At 42.0% G+C, this 13,626-nt stretch overlaps 1 protein-coding gene across 1 annotated transcript in view; it reads right to left on the bottom strand.

Annotated features, from left to right (window-relative positions):
* The window catches only part of Etf1 (eukaryotic translation termination factor 1), a 31,476-nt gene that overhangs the window by 8,406 nt on the left and 9,444 nt on the right, over positions 1-13,626 (bottom strand). Inside the window, exons 3-4 of the mRNA XM_055625432.1 lie at positions 2,487-2,662; positions 2,089-2,228 (exon numbers count right to left, since the gene is read on the bottom strand). Of these exons, the coding sequence (XP_055481407.1) occupies positions 2,089-2,228; positions 2,487-2,662 (316 nt within the window). The remainder of the gene's footprint in view (positions 1-2,088; positions 2,229-2,486; positions 2,663-13,626) is intronic.

The raw sequence follows: 13,626 nt of genomic DNA, 5'->3' as shown, positions 1-13,626 counted from the left end.
CTGGAACTCTGTAGACTAGATTAACCTGCGCCTGCCTCCTGAATGCTGGGAATAAAGTCGTGTGCCAGCCTTAAATAGTTTTATGGAAGAACTTCTGACTTAGGTACTAATTCCAAACCTCTGCCTCTCCTGAGGTATGTAAACAGCCCTGGGACTCACATTTTCTGTGATGAACTGAGACTTAAGGCCTGGAACATCATTAATTGCCATATTTTGATCTCTTTAGAACTAAAGAAACCATTCATCCCATTTTAACTAAGAAATAGGAAACGTTCTTTATAAAAACACCTAAAATGTTCAGCCAAATGAACCTTTGCAGTAAGACAGCCATACTGTAAACCTGCTGTGGTAAGAGGTCCATAGTACCAGCACTTGGGAAGCAGAAGCATGAGAATTGAGTCCAAAATGCTATTCTAGGCCAGACAGCAAGACCCTGTCTTAAAGAAGAAAATCAGGCATGGTGGGATTTACTTGTAATCCCAAATACTCAGGGGGAGCCAGAAGGAACAAGTGTTCAAGGTCATCCTTGGTTATACAAGTTTTTGAGAACAGGTTGTCTGAACAAAATAAATCCCAGTAAGGGCTGAGGAGCAGCTTAGCAGCTAAGGTGCTTGCTCTGCACAAGGACCTTCTTTGGACCCCCAGCAACCATGTAAACCCTGGGAACAGGGGGCTGGCCATTTTAATGACAACTGGAAGAAAAGAAAAATCAGTAATGCAATAACTGAACTAAAGCGTGACAATACAGCTATCATACACTTTTTAAAGCAGAAAGATCCAAAATCTGTTTTTATCAAAGTTGATATAAGCAAACGTGTCAGACAGAGCGGCTAACAGCCCAACGAGGCCTCTGCCAGAGCACTAGAAGCTAAGATAAAAATAAGCTAGATCACCATACAGTCAACCAAGATTCAATTGGAATTGGACTTCCTGTCAAGTTAGCAAAAATCACCCACTGTAAACTGTGGACAAATGTCAGTTCTAATTCCACTGCAGAGGTTTTTCTCTGGGTTGATGAAAGGCAAGAGACTAAAGTAGGAGCCAGCTGTGAATTCCCGATTGCTTACTGTTGACTGATTTAGGTCAGTCTAATGAGGTTTCTTTTCCACTATTAATGTTCATCATAGTTACCTCAGTCACTCAGGTTTCCTAAGAACAGGAAAAGAGAAAAATCTTCACTAAATGCATTTTCTTTGCTTATTTTTCAACAATTTGTGAGCTTAGCACTAAAGGTGCAAAGAATATAGGCAAGTGTCACTAGGACAGAGAGGCAGTCAATCAATCACCTGCTTCTAGTTATCCAAATCCAACTTAGTGCTTTCCTCACAAATCCTGAGTAGTAAAATAAATGTACATTATTTTGAAAATAGTTATGATGGCCAGGTAGTGGTGACACACACCTTTAATCCCAGCACTCAGGAGGCAGAGGCAGGTGGATCTCTTGAGTTCCAGGACAGCCAGAGCTGTAGAGACCTTGTCTCAAAAACAAAAGAGAAACAGTCATGATACAGGATGCCCATAATCCTAGCATGTTAATAACGAGGTGGCGGCAGGAGGATCAGAAATTCAAAGCAACATGGAGCCTGTCATCTTCCATACCCCCACACAAAAAAGTGAGAGAAAAAATACCCATGTAAAAGGCTACAATTGCCTATGGTTTAGAAAACTGATTTCTCCAAAGAATATAGTTACTATATGAGCTATCAATTCTATTTCTATATAAATAATCTACAAAAATAAAAGGAATAGGTACAAACAAGCCCCTGTGCCTGAATGTTTATAATGGCAGTATTCATGAAAGCCAAACAGTGAAAACTGAAGGCAAAGGCATCAACACATAAATAATGCAGCTTACTCAATACCAGAGTTTTCAGTGATAAAGTGGTCAAATAGTACAGACATATGCTACCATCCAGACAATCTTGAAAAAGGACAGACTGTAGGATCAGTCTGAACTGCATAAGCCATCCTACTTATACAAAGTAGATTAGTAGTGGCCTGGAGCTGGGAGGCAGAAGGGAGGAGAGTGGCTGCTAATGGGCTCTGATGGGGTGTCTTTAGTGGAGAACGCTCCATGTTCAATCTTACCTCTGTATGAAACTTGTTGTCACACAAATACAATGATGTATTAATTGGTTTGAAAGGTTCAAAGTCAATGTTGACTTTCTTTTCCTTTCCTTCTTCTGTTACAATTGTTCCACAGTAAACAACCAGACCATTTGGAGGTACTGCAAACAACACAAACAATTTCTCCACTTTAATTTTCCCCACAGTGATAATTTAAATAAATCAGAAAACCCTTAAGACTCACTGGCAAAATTTTCACTTCTGAGAGTTTCAGTAGGATTTATTCCTTAAGTATAGCAAAGAGTCCTTAGTGCTCAATGGATTGAAAATAAAGCTGCAGGACAGTGACCACAGCTGGCTGGAGACCATGTGAAGCCATGGCAGAAGCAGGTGGACAGAGGAGACAGGGAAGTGATTACCTTTGTTATAGAGTTTGAGTCTCTGCTGCACAGATGTGATGGCGCCCAGGACTGAAAGGCGGTTTACTCGGGACTTAATGTTAGATGCAGTTCCAAACTCGTCTGCTAACATTTTTGCCACTCGTGAAATCTGGTCTTTGGGAGGAATGATCAGCGATATCATGCTCGTGCCATTGCTGGAAGGAGAGACACACACACACGCTTAAATTCATGTTTACCACCAGTAAAATAAGCTCTGGTGAGACATTCCAGAAAGCGTAAAAACACACCATCTGAACGGTACCAGAAGGGAAGCAGCTATATCAGTGCACTATCCAAAGAACGCCTAACAAGAGCCGTCAGAGTTCAGAAAACAGCAGCCTCTCTGTGCTTCACTACTGAGATTAGCATGTAATGAGCACTCAAAGGGACAGCCAGGAAATACCATATTCTCAAGGATGAAGAGAGAAGGTTGCTTCGGTGAGCCAACAAGCTAGAATTTGACAATGAATGAAGCCTGCCAATAGTAAGCTTTGAATCTGGTGTGGCTCTTCAGTGGGAGATGCTATGCCTGGACAATTGCAACATAATCCAAATATTTCAGTTGATATTACTCCTTAATCCTTAAATTCTAGGCTTGCCACAAAAATCCTGAAATTCTAATTCAGTATACCCAGTGCTTGATAGAAAAGTAAAGCAATTCACAAGTATCCCAGTTATGAAACAATCTATGTCTCAAGAATATACTTTTGGGGCTGGAGAGATGGCTTAGGGATTGAGCACTGGCTGTTCTTCCAAAGGTCCTGAATTCAATTCCCAGCAACTATATGCTGACTCACAACCATCTATAATGAGATCTGGGTGCCCTCTTCTGGCGTGCAGGTATATATGCAGGCACAACACTGCATACATAATAAATTAAAAAAAAAAAAAAAAGCACACTTTTTGCTTGTTTTTTTGAGATAGGGTCTTTTCATGTAGTTCTGGAGCTATGTAGAATACAGAGATCCCCTTGTTTTGTACAAACAAAATTTTAGAACAGTAATACACCACAAACCTGATTAACTTTAAGTATCCAAAGAAATTCAAGTAGCTAGAACTAAAAGCTAGAGCTATGGCTCAGCAGGTAAGAGCACTGTCTTGCTCTTCCAGAGATACTGAGTTCAAGTCCTAAAAACCACATGGTGGCTCACAACCATCTATACCGGAATCTGAAGCCCTCTTCTGGCATGCAGGTGTACATGAGATAGAGCACTCTTAAGAAACACCTGGTTTCAATATTTCTAGTTCTGTTTTTGCCTAGCAAGCATGAGGTCACAGGTTCAAACTCTAACATTAAGGAGTAGGGCAGGGCATGTGTCAGCAGCAATATAAACTAGTTTTGTGAGTTGAAAAGAGTTCTGAAGGCTGGTTTACAATGTGAACATGCTCGTCTTTAATGACCCATACACAGAAAGCTCATTAAGATGAAAGTAAAGGCACTTGCCCAACGCTGTAATCTTAGCAACAGGGAGGTAGAAATAGGAGCAGTCCCAGTGCTAAAAGGTTCAAACGGAGTGATAAAGGAAAATACCAGATATCCGCCTTTGGTTTCCACACATGTGCAAACACAAACAACAGGAACATGCATGTGTGTACCACATACAAAGACAACATATAAGATAGGAGAAAACGTCTGAAAGCCATGTGGTAAGATCTCTGTAAAGATAATGTAGAGCATATAAACAGCCCCAGCACTCAACAACAAAAAGCCAACCAAGGCGCGGCAGTGATGGTGAACGCCTTTAATTCCAGCACTCTGAGAGGCAAAAGCAGGGGGGGTCTCTGAGTCTACAGAGCGGGTTCCAGGTTAGCCAGGGTTAAAACCCTCTCTCAACCCCCGCCCAATCCAACCAAACAAAAACCAAAAAGTCAACCCAGTAGTACAATGGCGGTGTGTGCCTTTATCCCAGCACTGATGAGGCAGAAGCAGGTGGATCTCGTAGTTTGAGGCCAGCCTGGCCGATGTAGTCAGTTTCACAACAGCCAAGGCCACACAGAGAAACCCTGCCTTCAAAAACCAAACCAAAGCAAGCAAACAGAAAAAGACCAATGCAAAACAAAAAGCCTTTAAAAAGCCAACCCAAATTAAAACCCAGCAAAGACCAGGAACACAGTGTATGTGCAAGCAGATGATTTGAGTATGAGGCCATCTGGTCTACACAGTGAGTCCCTGTTTCAATGCAAGGAGTAATTATACAAATAACACCAACAAAAGCAAGCAAAGGACACAGGTCAGTCGTAGAGTTTTTGACAAGCAAGTGCAAGGTCCTAGGTTTAATTGAGAATACAAAAATTAAACAATAAAATTGGGCAAAAGACTTGAATAGGCAATTTTGTAAAGACTACGAAAGGGTTGGTACTTGGGCCTGCTGTGGGTTCTGAATCTGGGTATCTAAAACTGTGTGTTGCATCTCCCCAGGAAATGTTTTGTCACACATCACACAAGAGGCTGGAGAGATGACTCAGTGGTAAAGAACACTTGTTCTTGTAGAGGATCCAGACTGGTTCACCTCTCAGCACTCACAGAGCAACTCACAACTGTCTGTGACTCCAGTTCAAGAGGGATCTAATACCTTTTTCTGGCTTCACTGGGTACCACAAGCAGATGATGGGCTTACATACTCATCAAAGCTAAATACTGATAAAAGAGATTCAGTGCTGGCCTCTGGTTTCTAAACACACAAGTGAGCACAGTCCCCGTCCCCCACCCCATTTTAAAACAGAGAAGACAAAGGACGTAGAAAAACAAAAGCTCAATACTGTCATAGGTGTAAAGTGGGATGATCCTGGCTGGTAGCATCATGGGTCAGGGGTAAAGGTGCAAAGTCTGATGACCTGAGTTTGATTCTTGGATTCAAATGGTACAGGAGAGAGCCAACCCCCTCAGGTGGTCCACATGAACGCTGTGGCTCATGTGTGCCTACACCCAAAATTAAATACAATCAGTTAGAAAAACCACATACTGTGTCTAGTTAGTTCTACTTACATGAAATACTCATAAAACCACCTGGACAGGCAGGCAGATGCCACGGGATATAGAGGACCCTAACTATGAAAATGGAAGTGGTTGCAAGCATACACACACCTCTTCTCTGTACTTGGCTGCAGACAAGACCACCTGCCCCAATTCCTGCCTCACTTTCCCACAATGATGGACCAGGCTGTGTCCATCCAATGAACTTTTGCTCCTTAAGCTGCTTTCTGTAAGGGTGTGTTATCACAGCAACAGACAACCAGGAAAGAACTCTGAAAAATCAATGAATTGTATCTTTTAAAGGAGGGTATTTTTATGGTATGTAAATTACATTTTTATTTAAAAAAAAAAAAAATCAGGGATGGTGATGCTGCACACCTTAATCCCAGCACTCAGGAGACAGAGGCAGAGGGATCGCTATAAGTTAGAGGTCAGCCTGGTCAACCCAACAGCTAGGCCTACATGGAGAAATCTTGTCTCAAAAAAACAAAAAATCAGTTAAGAGTTAAGACAGTTGATACTTGAACCCTGGGTTCAATCTCCAGCATTCCTATAATATGAAGACTGGAAAGTGGAGGCAGGAGTATCAGAAGTTCAAGGTCATCCTTGGTGCACGTGCTCTTGCAAACAACCCTAATGTTAACAACTCACAGTGACAGATGAATAGACCAATAGACCATCCTCCCGGCCCCTCCCACCCCACAGAGATCAGCTCTTTTAAGGCTACAAAGCAAATAATTATTAGCATCACAGGAATGAAGAAATGAGAATGAAGATACTTCAGGAACATGTGAGCCTCTGCTACTGAGCCTGTCACGTTTCCCCTTCCACTGTTACATGGCTTCAGAAATCAAACGTAGGCTGCTACGCTTTTGAGCAAATGCCTTTACCTTGCAAATGCCTCAGAGAGGTATGGTTAACTTATAAAGAAAAGAAAAAAAAAATTTTTTTTTAAGTGTAAGCCTGTCTGCACGACTGCATGCCTGGTGCCTCAGAGGCCAGAAGAGGGCACTGAATACCCTGGAACCTAGGTTCTCCACAAAAGAAATCAGTGCTCTCAACTGCTGAGCCATCTCTCTGGTCCCCAGACACGTCAGTTTAAATACAAACTATTTTCTGTGTTTCTTTTTTTTTTTCTGCTGAAAAATTCTCAAGGAGGCATATACCTTCAGGGTAGGGGTGCTCAGCATCTTTAGGGACCACAGAATTCTTTTAAAGGGTCCAGTTCTAAGCAAATACCAATTTACAGAGCAGTTTGCTGCAAGATGGGATTGACAAAAAGGTAATGTTACACAGAATGAGAAGGAGCTCTGAGAACAGCAGGATAATGGCACAGGATCAGAAAATTTAAAGCCAAATAAAGGGAACGTTGGGACAAACTGAGTGAACCAAAAATGCCCCAAAGACAGATAATGACAGTAATGACCTTGAGATAAGCTATTTACTTCCCACAAAGATAGGTTAAGATGATAAACATTCATTAAGCAATTTTGTTGTAAGAACAGTTGAGCAACCTTACATTCACATGCACTTAATACTCCAGAGAAGATAAAGCAGTGAACACATACAGTGACAGGATATGACCTTAAGTAAAGCAGGGCGTGCTGGCACAAACCTTGATCCCAGCACATGAGAGGCAAAAGATCTCGAGTTCAAGGCTAGCCAAAACTACACAGACTGTTCCTGTCTCAAAAAAAGTCAACAAACAGGTCAAAATACAGCTTGCAAGAAATTTTTTTGGTTGGTAAATTTTTACCAAGTTGCTAAATCTGAAACATACTACCTGAAAGGTTAAGGCTAGACTTAAAAGAGATGGCTCTACGGGTGAGAGTGCTTGCATGAGCTCAGATCCCAGCACTTACATAAAAACATGTGCTGGTACCCATGGGGCAGTGGGATACAGACAGGGCTACTGGGCCTTGCTGGCTACCAGCCTAGCTCCAGGTTTAGTGAGGCACCCAAAGAGGCTTGTGTCCATGTCCTTTCCACACCAAACTTTAGGAACAAAACCACCCCTTACTAGTACCCACGTAGAACCCTCCCTACTCTGTAGTGGCAAACTAAATGTCTAAACTCACTTTTGTAAGACACGTGACTACAAAGAGTTGAAGTCCAGATATTAAAATATAGCTTAGGGGGAATGATGGCGCATGCCTCTATCCCACTATTCCAAAGGCTGAGGAAGGAATAGTACAGGCTATTAGAGTTGCCTGTTACTTGTATTTTAGCTTTAACACTAGCAGATTAAAGGCCCCTGCCAGGAAAGTTTCTGAGCAGATACACTCATTTAGTCCACAGGCAGCCAAAGTTGTTAGACCAGTTTGTGGAAACACAAGAATAAACTTCAAGGAAGTTGAATATTTCATGTTCATGTGCTGCAAATACCTATTAAGAGGAGAATGAGAAACAGGCTGGAGAGATGGCTCAGTGGTTAAGAGCACGGTCTGCTCTTCCTGAGGTCCTCAGTTCAATTCCCAGCAACCACACGGTGGCTCAAAACCTTCTATAATGTGATCTTGGTGCTTTCTTCTGCCATGCAGGTGTTCATGCAGACAGAACATTCATATACATTAATATAAAGAAATCTTTACGTACTTGCTTAGCATATGCAAGGCCCTGAGTGACATCACCACACACTAGGAAAAAAGAAAATGCTCTCACTTGAGAGCCAATGAATATACAGCACTTGGAAGGGTGGTACAAAAGAGTTTAAACCAGCCTGGGCTATGTGGCACGATTGTGCCTCAAAAACAAACTAAATAAAAAGAAAAGCAGGGAAAGGAGCCAGTAGTGTAAGGGCTGAGAAGACAGTCAGCCAGGAAAGAGCTTGGTCTCTACAAGCATGGTCTGAATCACGTCTGCAGCTCTCAATGCATGCCTGAAACCCCACAAGTGAGGAGGCAGACACAGGGAGATCCCTCAGATATAAACACGTATCCTACAAACAGGAGGACCTGAGTTTTGAATCTCCAAAACCCATGTAAAAAGGAACACTCCTTCAGTGAGATGCAAAGCAGAGATTACAGAGTTCCCATAAGCTGGCCAGCCACCTAAAAAGGAAGCCAAACAACAAAGAAACTCTGTCTCCAACAAAGTGGAACCATCACACTTGATGTCCCCTGACCTACACACGCACACATGTACCACACACACAGAGGAAGAGGACAAAGAAGATAAAAATAAGTCATATTCAGCATGCTGGGGTTAGCAGTACAATGCCCTTGGTCCCAGATTTTAGGAGGCAGAGTCAGGAGGAGAGCCACTAGTTTGAGGCCAGCCTAATCTACATTTAAAGTTCCAGACCAACGAGGAACAATGTTAACACACTGTCTCAACACAAATGCCAGCGAGGGGCCAGAGAGATGGCTCAGCAGGTAATGATACTTCAACTGTTGGAAACCACAGGACAGAAGAATAGAACAGACTGCACCGACCCCCACCCTTCACCACAAAAATAATGTAATTTTTAAAAAGGGCCAGTGAATCATTCTATATAGCAATGATTCATATACAGGTCTTAAAAACTTAGACATAAAAAAACCTGATACAACACAGAACAATGACTAACACATTGCCCTCCTCATGCTCAATAGGATACTTTCCATTATCAAAAAATTTTCTTCAATGATTAAACCAGAGGATTAGCTTATGGAAAACACAGGGAAGAAAAGCTTGTAAATAGAGTAAATACACAGAGCAAACACAACTAGGCCAAATTAAAGCAGCAAACAAAACCCAGGAAAGAAAGATTTAGATAGCCAGTAGCTTTCCCTTTCCTCACTCAAGAACTGTTGACAAGAAAGTCTCTCTACCTAAGTCAACAGAATAGGCTAAGATAAGAACAGCAATTCCTCAAGAAGGAGTCAGTCCTGAGTACCGTGGACAAAGTGTTTATGTGATTACCCAGGAGAGCTCGAAAAAGAAAACTGAGGGCAACTAGTGAATCCTGGGCTGCACCAGATACAAGTTTGGTCAATTTTAGGCAGACATAATACATAAGCATCTTTGACCAGTGAAAGTCTTACCAATGCTTGGTTTACATAGCAAGTTCTAGATGTCATTTCAAAAACATCAATCACTGTGTCTACCTTGCCTTGTATTGCTCTGGAGCAGGAACCATCTGTTGGTTAGCTGAAGGCAAAGCATCTCTGCAGTACAAGCCTAAATTAAAAAACAGAAATCCAAAGAGCCCACAGGCTGCATTCACCCTGTGCTGTGCCCCGACACATGTTGGAAACTTAATCTTATCTACATACGAAATTTGAGACAGTCTGGGTTATATGACACTATCTAAAAAACAAAACTATTTCAGCCTGCCCACAGGCAGCAGCGCTTCTCTGAAGAAACCCATGAATAGGTGCAATGAGACCCCACAAAGCTGTTTTCTGATATCCACATATACAGGGGCACATGCATGCGCACAGCTGCGCAAGGGCACACAAGAGACACACACTCATTGTATATACAAACAAGATTAAAAAAAAAAAAACCAGCAAAGACATGTGTGTATGGTCTTTCTGCAATATGAAAATTGGCGTTCCCTCCCTGGAGGATGTGGCAGTCAAAGAACTTTCAGGGTGCTTGCCAAGGTAAGACTGTCACACTCTTCCTAAGACACTGGCCAGCTTCTTCTGCCACACAGAAAGTTACCCTACTTATACAACTACCATTTAACCCAACTCTGACCAGACAGCACACCCACACCTCGTCAACTGCTTTGTCAAGACAGGTCACCACTACCAATACAACTGTTTTCAGGACTCAATTAGAACCGTCTAGACACTGCTTCCTAAAGTCCCAAGTTGAGGCTGGGTATAGCCTTTCTAAGACTCTCAGCTCAATGTCCATCGGCTGGGTGCTCCCAGAAGCAAATGACCCAAGTTATCATCCTCTCTTCTAAGACCATATCTAGTCCGTCTCATAAAGTTCAACCTAGATCCTAGATCATTTTGGGAAAGATGCTAACATAACAGCATTATAGGGAGTACTACCTGAGAAATCAGTCAATTCCTCTCCAATTTCTACTCCATTTTCATAACTGTCCTTATCTGACTTAAGATATGACTAAGAAAGACCACAGGAGTTCAACTTTTCCTTTGTAAAACTTGTGTAAAACTAAACAACTTTTAAAATGGGCTGGAAAGAGCTCTGCAGTTAAAGTATTTGTCATGCAAGTGTGAGAGATTGAGTTCAAGTTCCTAGAAGATGGATGTAGGAGTTATCTTGTAATTCCACTGCTCCTACGGCAAGATGGGAGGCAAGAGAATGGTGGATCCAGAAAGCTTGTGGGCAGCAAACTGTAAGATGTCCTGTATCAAACAAGGTGGAAAGCAAGGACCAATACCCAAAGTTGTCTCCTGACCTGGAGTGAGTGCGACGGCATGTCCAGACCTTCCCCTTCCAACAACAAAAAACTAAGGCAACCTTATGACATGGGTTAAGCACAGGTTAGAACCATGCACACCAGATTAGGTTCTATGCCATCCTGACAGCTCCCTCCCCACAAAAACAGGACAGGACTTTAAGCACCACTGAAGCATTACTGAACTTGGCTATGTCCAGACAAAGGCAGAGTTGTCTCTGATAGATGGAAACAGTTTTTCTACAGTGGTGGCACAACAGATTCAATACCATCTTAACATCAAGCAGCCATACCATATAAAGCAGAAATGGCTTTGTAGCATAGGTTCCATCAGGATACAAGTCACTTAAAGGGGCCTGGTATCTTCCCATAGGGTAGAAATCATTTCAGCACACATTGTCAAATACTTGACTAATCAATAGTCTCTGACAACAAAAACAAGGTCTTCTGGATACACTATGTTAATTATATTTATTTATTTATTTATTTATTTGTGTGTGAGCACATGTGTGGATGTCTGAGGTGGACAAAAGATGTCATCTTTTGGCTCACATATTTGTTATTGTGGGTTTGATATGTAACCAAGTATGCCACACTGCACATGTGGAAGTCAGTTCTCTCTTTTCACTTTAACATTAGTTTTGGAGAGCCAACTCAGGTTTGTACAGGAAGCACTTTTACATGCTAAGCCATTTCACAGGGCCTCAATACTTATGCTTTGTTGGATTTTCAGGACAGGGTCTGTATAGCTCTGGCTGCCCTGGAACTCTGCTTTGACAGTGCTGGGATTAAGGTGAGTGTCACCACATCCGATGCCTATAGACTTTCTTGTAAGAAGACATCAGATATTTATTCAAAGCTGCTATAGAAAATATCAATTAGGGGGCTGGAGAGATGGCTCAGAGGTTAAGAGCGCTGTCTGCTCTTCCAGAGGTCCTGAGTTCAATTCCCAGCAACTACATGGTGGCTTGTAATCATCTGTAATGAGATCTGGTGTCCTCTTCTGGCCTGCAGGCACACATGCAGACAGAACACTGTATACATAATAAATAAATCTTAAAAAAAAAAAAAAGATATCAATTAAACATTTTCTATTCCATCTGTAACTCTAACTCCTTTGAGTGAGATCCAGTCTCAATAAAGTCACACCTTAGAGAGAAACAGACATGTTATCTTAAAATAATTAACTGTCTGTCAGCTTTCATATCACTAAAGAAGGACTAACGGGGCTAGAGAGATGGATCAGTGGTCAAGAGCATGAGCTTCTGTACCAGAAGATAGAGGTTCAAATCCCAGACTCACATGGCAGCTTATAACTGTCTCTAGCTCCAATTTCAGGGGATCTGACACCCTCACACAGACATACATGCAGGCAACACACCAGTGCACATGAAATAAAAATAAAATTAAAAAAAAAAAAGGAGGACTGAGAAACCTTATCTTGAAAAACAATAAAACAGGGCTGGAGAGATGGCTTAGTAAGGTTAAGAGCACTGGACCTGGGCTTAATTCCCAGCACCCACATGGCAGCTCACAACTGTCTAATAACTCTGTCGCCAGGAGAGCCAACACACCCTATATAGACATACATGCAGGGAAAACACCAATTCAAATAAAAATTAAACAAAATGTTCAAACTAGGTTATTATTTTTAATCAAAATAAATCCCACACTGTTTTTTGTTTTATTTTGATGACCCTCACTTTAATGTCACCATCTATGAGGCAGGTCAAGAGGTAGACAGAAATTGGTTAGGATACAAAATCAGAAGAAATTTGGTGACTGTTCAAAGGGACTAGAAAGTTAGCCGAAAAGCTGGAAATGTAACTTAGTTGGCAGCATGCCTGACCAGCCAGCCAGGCCCTGGGTTTGATTGCTAGTGGCACATAAACAGCGTATGCCAGCAGAATGATAAGCTGTTTAGGGCCAACTTTGAGATACCTAAGACCTTGTCTACAAAAAGAGAAGGAAGGGAAGAATGAAAGATGGCTTGGGGTAAAGGCATTTGCTGTCAAGCCTAACGACCAACAAGCAATCTCTGAAGCCCACCTGATGGAAGAAAAGACCTGATTTATACAAGTGGTCCTGTAACATCCCTGCCCCTATGCTGGGTATAGAATACTTCAAATACACCAGCATTTTCCATTTTGTAAATATCATCTCAGCATTTCATTACAGAAAGCACGACTATTCAATCCCCTAAAACAGAAACACACAGGGTAATAGCCATCCTTACTAGAAGAACATCCCAACAGTACCTACTGGAATATTCCACCAGGAAGCAACAGAAGCTGGAAATTTTTTCTAGATTTTTCAAAACAATGTAATACAAGGAGATAACATCACAACCAGTATTAGGATCTCACTATCAATGCTCTAGCCAGAGAGCTATAAACAAACAAACAAACTGAAAAACCCTTTTGTGGACAGTGTGGAAGAATTTTGAAATAAAGCAAAAGCCACAACTCCATCAACTGTCTTTGCTATTGCTGTCACTATCAACGTTCAGGAACAAACAGGGCTGGAGTAAGAACACTGGCTGCTTTTCCAGGACAGTGGTCCAGTGCTCACCACCGTCAGGGTGATTCACAGTTGTCTAACCCCAGATTCTGAGGGTCTGACCCCTGCATCTGGTCTCTGTAAGCATACGTGTGTGTACAGACGTAGCACCCACACACTGAAAATTAAAAGAGCAAATGTGTTGGCTGGGCATGCTGGCACAAGCCTTTAATTCCAACACTCAGGAGGCAGAGGCAAACTCTCAATTTGAGGCCACCCTGGTC

The sequence above is a fragment of the Psammomys obesus genome, unplaced genomic scaffold (genome assembly GCF_907164565.1).
Source record: "Psammomys obesus unplaced genomic scaffold, mPsaObe1.curated_primary_1811, whole genome shotgun sequence".
In the NCBI taxonomy this organism is placed as follows: domain Eukaryota; kingdom Metazoa; phylum Chordata; class Mammalia; order Rodentia; family Muridae; genus Psammomys; species Psammomys obesus.
Note: the sequence above shows the minus strand (reverse complement) of the source record. Positions and strands in the feature narration are given on the sequence as shown.